At 58.4% G+C, this 7,759-nt stretch overlaps 1 protein-coding gene across 1 annotated transcript in view; it reads right to left on the minus strand.

The window, feature by feature from the left end:
* Positions 1–3,923: 3,923 nt before the first annotated feature.
* LIN28A (lin-28 homolog A) overlaps positions 3,924–7,759 on the minus strand; it is a 26,086-nt gene continuing 22,250 nt past the window's right edge. The window contains exons 2-3 of the mRNA XM_009276272.1: positions 5,327–5,511; positions 3,924–4,137 (exon numbers count right to left, since the gene is read on the minus strand). Coding sequence (XP_009274547.1) covers positions 3,924–4,137; positions 5,327–5,511 — 399 coding nt within the window. The remainder of the gene's footprint in view (positions 4,138–5,326; positions 5,512–7,759) is intronic.

Consider the following 7,759-nt stretch of genomic DNA (forward strand, 5'->3'; position numbering starts at 1 on the left):
TAAAGAGAAAAAAACAACACCAAAACCCCTGCCACATAGTTGGTACAAAAACAAATTTAAAAAAAAAAAAAATGAGGGGGAAAAACCTGCAGCAACAGGAACTGGGGATCTCGCTGCAGGGCCTCCCGCAGGAAATCTCTTTGGAAAGCGCAGCTCGGGGTTACCCCTGAGCCACACACAGCCACCCCGATTATTCCCTCCCTCCCACCCGCTTCATAAAAATTCAAGAGTTTGACACAAACAAGCTTTGGTTGCTAGCAGTAAACATGGATTACATTCTTCCGTCTCCTCGTAGACAATCTTGTGACTCAAGGCTTTCGCACCAGGGGAGACACCCTCTCAGCGAGGGACGTCTTTTTCGCATACATTCAAACGCTCCCGTGTTACAGCAGGACCCTGAGTGTGCAGCCTCATCCGCCCGCCATTCGCTGTCCCGTAATGCATAGGTGCCCAGCGCCTGCGAGCCGAGCATGGGCAGGGTGGGTGGTGATGCAGCAACTGAGTTAATTATTGTCAAGATACGGGAAGAACCGCAATGGCAAACGCAACGAGAAGATGCGAATCAATCCCATCTTCTCCAACGCGGCTTCCCTTTACAGATAAAAATCCCTGTTTTCTTGGATCCCGGTACCACGCTGGCCCCGGGGGAAAACCTGAGCGATTCTCTAAGCCATTTGCCATTTGCCTTAGCCTAGGACAGGGATGGTTAACAGCTCGTATCCCCACACAGAGTTGCAAGGCAGAGTATACAGAGAAGATCCTGTCTCCCTGGTCCATAACCTATTAGATGCTTTGGCTATTTTTTTTTTTCCTTTTTTTTTTTTCCCTCTTACTTTTGTAAACAATAATCAAGGAGAATACTGAGAGAAAATGGAAAGATTTACAGAGGTATTTACACACACTAGACATCTAGCAGAAAAATCACCAAACCATTAAACTGGGGGCGAGGGGGGAAAGGTCCTACACGATTCTTCAAGACAGGTACAAGAATTAGGGGGGCAGCAGTTTCCCTGGCACAACCGAGGTGCCAGGGGAAGGCCAACAGCCCCCCGCAACGCGGCAGCGGGACCGAGGCCCAGGCTTAGACACGCAGCCCAGTGCGCTCTATTGCATTTACCCCGTTCAGACAAAAGCCGTTTTCCTGAAGTAGGTTTTTTTTTTTATAGATCCCATTGCTAGTCAAGATATGAAAAGTCCTTCCCCCCACCCTCCCAAGAAGAGACCACCACCTCACCATAAAAACTACTGGAGCAGGGCAGGCAAGCAGCTGGGGAGACGCACTCCATCCCCCCCGCCCCGGTGCCTGTGTGCCGCGGGGCAGAGCAAAGCCTCAGAGGGGTCACCGGGCTCCAGCAGCCTCAGCAAATCCCCCCCCGGTGACGCCCGTCGGCGAGGATGGAGTAGGTGCTCCCCGTCTGTTCCAGCCCCGCTCTACATCTAAATCTATCGCTACCTAAAAAACAGCAGAAACCGCGCCCACGTCCTGACACGCCAGCACGGCGAGACGCCCTCCCTGGGAAGGCTCCAGCCAGCCCCCGGGCTGCAAAGTGGAGTGTTAATGCCCCAAAACCAGGGATCCAGAGTTTCCCCGCGGCCATCGTGGGCCAGCATTTGGGGGAAGCCGGGAAGGGAGGAGAAAGCTGGAGCAGTTGCACCTCCCTTGGACTTGAGTCCACCTTGGTACCAGGTCCCTCATCCTAGGAGGTCACGGGCAGCCAGCCGGCCCTTTGCTTGAGGGCGAGTTACAGCAGGGGATTGAGGATAACCCTCAGTCTCCCAACAACCTCCCCGGCCGCTGTCTGCTCTTGCCATGTCCCCCCCGAACGGGCTGGGACCCCCTGAACGGGCTGGGACCCCCACCCTGGCTTTCCGATCCCCAGCCACACGGCACCAGCCTTCTGGGAGCCTGTGCGACATCCCAGCCTGCAGGCAACGGGAGGACACGGGCACGGGGCGGACTGGAGCATTCCCATCGGGATGGCGGGGAGGGGACGTGTGAGCGTAAACAGGAGAGAGAAATGGAGGACAGTCCTCAAAAGCCACCAGGCTGGGAGAAAATCCGGAGTTTGGGAGCCGACACGGGCTCTAGCAGCTGTTCCCTGCCCCATGGCACTGCCTGGCTTCTCCATCCCCGCACACAGATCTACAGACCCAAATTCCTCCTCAGTCCATGGGGAAGGGAAAGAGACTCTATTAAAATACAGTTAAAAAGAAAACAAATCCCAAACATATCAAAAAAACACAACTGAAAAGCTCGACAACACGTCAGTCCACCTAGCGAACATCCAGTGAGGTAGATCTACACTTCCAATACAAACTTAGTCACGTCTTTGTGCTGTTAGAAAAAACCCTCCTCTCTGTCCAGCACTGGGCTACAGAGGCATTTTATCCCTGAGATTGCTCGAATACCTGAGAATAAGTTGCAGGAATTATGTCCTTTCTCTCTCTTTTTTTTTCTTTTCTTAAAGATTAAAATATACAAAAATACAAAAACAGAATATTTATATTAAAAAAAAAAAAAACAACAACCCAAAACAAAGACGACAAACAAACCCAAAGATACGTCATTCACGCACGTCCTAGTGCAGGTTTCACTTGGCGTTGGCTTCGGCATGGACGGGGGGGCTGCCCCGGGAGAAGGGCTGTCCACCGGGGCCAATAAATAAAGGCAAGACTTGGGGGGGCCTGTGGGGAGGGAGGACAGCAGCCGCTAACGACCTGGGGCACCCTTTTCCTCTGCCCCTGGGGAGGCTCAGCCCAGGAACCATCGATATCTGGAGCGTGGGGTGGGCAGGAGGAGCAGAGGCGCGTTTTTGTCCGGCGTGGGTTTGATCCACAGCCCGTGGGAAGACCCAGGCAGTCTGGTGTCTGGATCAAGCCACGGCTGGATCTGCGCGAGCCCCGGGTGGGTGGCGTACACGGCCTCCGAGGGAATCGCTGCCAGCAACGTCCCCGGGAGCCGGCTCTGCCCCGTGTCTGGTGCCCAAGGCTTAACAAAGAGCGTTTCTGCTCCACGAAGCCCTCCCGCTCCACGGCTCCGCATTTCGGAGGCAGGGAGAAGCCTCAGAGGGGAAGAGCTGGCTGCATAAAACACCCTGCGCTCTCTGGGCTGGCACTTGGGAAGGCTTAGGGGGAAAAAAAAAAAAAAAAGTGTTTTTCTTTTGACTTGATCTCCCCCAAGCCGCAGCTCGCAGCCCACAAGCAGGCGGCAAGCGTTAGCCCAGCCCTGAGAGATGCCCCTTTTCCTTCCAGACTGAGCCCAAATCTGGGCTCTGCTGGTTTCAGCAATGGGGCGATCACAGAAAAACTGCAAATCCTCGCACCGACCTGCAAGTGAGAAGCCACGAGGAGCAGAGGGACCCACGGGGCCAGCCCACAGGCATCTCCCTGGTGCTCTGCAGCCAGCCTTCCCTCCTCAGCCTCCCTCCTTGGGGCACAGAGGGACGGGGCAGGTGTAGGAGCGGGTCCCCTGAAGCTCATCCAAGCTGTGCCGGAGCCTGTTTGAAGCTCAGGAGCCATGAGCTCCTCCCTGAGATGTTGCTCCTCTGCTCTTCCTCCCAGAGACACTACTGCCTGGCTTTGTTTAGGAAAAGAATAAAGGTGAATCAAATAGGTTTTGGGTTTTTTTTTTAGCTGGAAGAGGTGTGTTGGGTGCTGCCTTCCCCTATTTTTGGAACGAGCCATCCCGATTAAAGCAGGGCTTTTCCCAGGCTGGGAACAGGGGGAAAAGGTCTGTGCAGGGACACCACAGCAGGACCCTTCTGTCCTGACACCGGGAGCCACCGGCTCCCCACCATCAGCGCTGCCATCTTCCCTCCCCAGTCCTTCACCCTGCCCTCCCTCCTCCGAGCCCCCGCGGCTGCCCGTTGCCTTGCCAAAGCCTTTTCATCCCGGTGGAAGCCCCCCCTCCCCGCCACCCGCCATCATTCCCGGGTTTCGGGGAGGAGGGCCGAGCTGTGCATGTCCTCCTCCTCTCGGAAGTAGGCAGGTTTTCCCTGGGAGCTGGGGGACTGCTGTGCTTTCGCGGGGCAGTTGGCGACCATGTGGCTGATGCTCTGGCAGAAGTGGCATTTCTTGGGCTGCGGCGGGAGCTTGCACTCTTTGGCATGGTGGTCCAGCCCGCCGCAGTTGTAGCATCTGAGGGGTGGGAAAAAACGGGGGGGGGGGGGGGGAGGAGGAGGAGGAGAGAGATTCGAGGAGGAGAAACAAAATGAGGTGGGATGCTGCCGTGGCTGTGCCTGGGACTCATCTGGCTTCACAGCCAGAGCTGGGCTCAAAACGGCCCGGCCGCTGCGGGGATGTGGGGTCGGCTCTTTGGGGGCGGATGGTGTCCCTGGGTTTGGTCCCCGCAGAGCCCCAACGCCAGCACGGCCAGTTTGGACCTGGCTCAGTGGTGCTGCTGGTACCCAGGAGATGGCAGCAAACCCCCGCACCGAAACCAAGCACTCGGGGACAAAAATCAGGGATGTTGGGGGACTTCCACCCCTCTGCCTCCATCATGGTTCTGGCTTCTGTGTCTACAGACACCCAGGGTTACACGCTACGGACCAAAAGCCTGCGGCAGAGCAGGAACAGGCAATAGGACGGCTGACAGCCCCAGCCGGGAGAATGGTTGCAGGGACTGTGGCCATCAGTGTGGGGACAACCCCAAACGTGGCTTCTCTCATGGCTGTACCCTTGCAGCACTCCTCCCCCAGGTGCCACCTTCGCACCAGAGCGGTGTGGGCAGAGGGAGCTGCCTTGTGTCCGTTTTAAATCCTGCATCCGTCTAGGACGGCCACAACCCTTTTCTCTTTCCTTTTTCTTCCCAATTCCTTTCTAGCTAATTTTAAAACCCGCTTGTGAGAACAGCTGGGTGGGGCGGGCAGCATCCGCTGGGAAAGCCGGGACAAGGCATCCCCGGGCAGCCAGGATGGAGAGGATGGGAGAGGAGAGGGGGGACGAAGGGCTGGCCAGAAACTCGCCCGGGGGCTCCAAGCCTCACCGTGGGAGATGCTGCCAGGACGTCCGGCCATTTCCTTCCCACAAGGAAGGGTTTCTCTTCGAGAAAATTACCCCTGCCCAGCGCGGCTCCCCCAGACGAGGGGAGCGGCCGCCCGGGGTGTCCCTGACCTCTGCCCTTTCGCTGCTGGTTTGCTGCCCTTTCCCCACCAAGCTGCATCTGCCACTCATTAACCACCGAAGGAAGACGCTTTCCCAGAGGAAGGGTCGCTGCCCGCCCCACCGGACCCGAGCCCGTCCCCATGCCACAGGCAGGGTGCCGGGCAGCTCCTGGTGCCCACAGGGCTCGGACCCTGCCCCGGATCAGGCCCCGGCCGCCCCTTACCGGTCTCCTTTCGATCTGCGTTTCTGGAGGCTCTTGCCCTTGGGTCTCCTCTCGCTGCCGATGCAGAAGACACCCCCCGGGCCGGTCACCCGGATGGACTCCAAACCTTTGGACGACTTCTTGAAGGTGAACTCAACAGCTTCGCCCTCCTTCAGGCTGCGGAAACCCTCCATGTGGAGCTTGCTCTGGGGGGGCACGGGGAAAGGACAGGGGTCAGCACCGAGCCGGGGTGTCTGCTGGGCACACGACAAGCCCCAGTCCAGCAAACACCTCCCGTGGCACGAGAGCTGCCAACGTCCCCCCATGCCTGCCCCTTGTCAGGGGATGGACATCGGGGACCAAGCTCAACCAGGCACCTTCATCTCCCTAAAATCTCTGGAGCCCTGTTTGATAGTGCAGAGCCTTCAGTGAGCTGAGACACCCAGCCGAGCAGGGCTCACTGGTTTGGCAAGCAAGGGCCGGCAGAGCCAGCTCTGACCCAAATTTCAGCGGTGTTTGCTGCAGAACGCTGGCTCTCAGTGCTGCAAAACAGCCCCCTTCTCCCACCCAGCCCCGCGCTGGGGAGCGAGACCTGCCCCTGCGCCTCCCGACACCCCGGGCTGGGGATGCTCGTGGGGAGATCCAAAATGTCCTTTTAAAAAGACAAAAGGATCTCGAGGCTTTGCACAGGCACGTGCAACACCGCTTGTGGCAGGACCCACAGCAAGGCCAGGAGGCTGGAAGCTGGCGCTGCCGGCCCGGGGTCCCAGCCAGCTCCCTGCACCGCAGCCCCCTCGCTGCAGCTCACCTCGGTTCAAGCCCTTCTAATGCCCCCAATAATTAATTAAGCAGCCGTTTGGCCCTGGATCATCACTGCTGGGGGCATCTCCTGTCCCTCCCAGGATCGCCACATCAGTCATCACTATGCAATCAAACTCAGGAGTTCAGACCCAGGGTGGGGAGGGGGATTGTGAGATGAGAGAAAAATCCACTCCACTTTCATGAGCTCCGTCCATTTTAGCAGAACAAATTCATAAGGAGCTGAGATGGGCGATGCAGCCGATGTCTCTTGCCCCCCTGTGCCAGCCAGCACTGCCGTGAGCATCGCTGCCTGCTCTGACGGACCAGGACCTCCGCATCCCAGGCAGTGATTCCAGCAGGGCTTTCGGCTCAACTTCATCAGCGGAGCCCAAACGAGAGTCAACAAAGAGTTAAGGGGGATTTGCTGGCAGAGGGAGGAGCAGCTCCAGCGGGCTGGGGATTCCTGGCAGAGCCGGCGCCAATGCCTATGCGGATGCAGCAAGACCCTGCATTTATGAATGGAGCATCTCCCCCATTCATGGCCTGGCGAGTCCCCGTCACGTGGACCGTGGCCGCCCATTCTTCCCGCACCGAGCCTCTGTGCGCACGCTGCCTGGGGACGGGCAGGCCTGGCCGGTTCCCTTCTCCCTTCCCCTTTTCCACCCCCTGATCTCCCCAGGACCCACGTGGAAACACCCCACATAAAAGCGGAGAGGGAGGAAATGGAGTTGTTGGGATTTAGGAGTGAATTTTTTTCAGTGTGGTCTTGCAAGACCTGTGTGTGTCCGTGGGCACATGAGGGAGGTTGGAACGCAGCAGAGCTCGAGGAACAACCCTCAAGGCCCCTTTCTCTGCTGCTTTCCCCCCCTGCTTCTGTGTCTGGGGGTCCAGCTCTCGGTGGGACAGACCCCACGGGCTGGGCCAAGTCACCCACATCCACCCGGTCCACTTGCCTGCTGGGACAGGGTCCAGGGTCGTCTGGATGGGATCACCAGAAACCTTTGCTCTCTGACCTGCTCCTGCTCCCAAAAGGGAGAGCCAAACCATGAGCTACGAGGTCCCCAGTGACAAGGAGGATGCGACAGGAGCTCAGCAGCAACCTCTGCCCATCCAGGGCTGCTGGTCCGAGCAGTCCCATCACCACCTACCACTGACAAACGCCCTGCCACGCTCAACGCAACAGCCAGATGCTGCTCCCCAACCCCAACTTGGCTTTCCCCCAGCGCCGAGCCTCACTGGGAGGATGCTGAGCATCACCCAAGGAGGAGCTCTGTGTCCAAAGCAGCTGCCAGCACAACGCGGGAGGTGCCTGGCTCAGCCTTGGCATCTCGGGGTCGGCCACCAACCCTGCCCTGTCCCCAACGTGCCGCCCCACCAGCCCCCTCAAACCCCCTGCGCAAGGCGATTTGGGCAACAGGGGCTGCCACGGACAGAAAATTTGCCCCACTCCAGCAGCAGCCGCGGCGTTTTGGGGGCGAGGAGGAGCTGAGCATCAGTCCGTGGCGAGCATCACTCCATGGCACAGGAGGCAGCTCTGGAGGCTGGGGGACGAGAGCCAGAGATCCTTATCGGGGGTGTTTACAGCCCCAGCCGGCCCAGCTGTGTTTACACTGCGGAGATGAAAACTCCCAGGCCCTCGGCCCCAAACTTCGG

This window comes from Aptenodytes forsteri, unplaced genomic scaffold (genome assembly GCF_000699145.1).
Source record: "Aptenodytes forsteri isolate BGI_AS27 unplaced genomic scaffold, ASM69914v1 Scaffold321, whole genome shotgun sequence".
Classification (NCBI taxonomy): Eukaryota; Metazoa; Chordata; class Aves; order Sphenisciformes; family Spheniscidae; genus Aptenodytes; species Aptenodytes forsteri.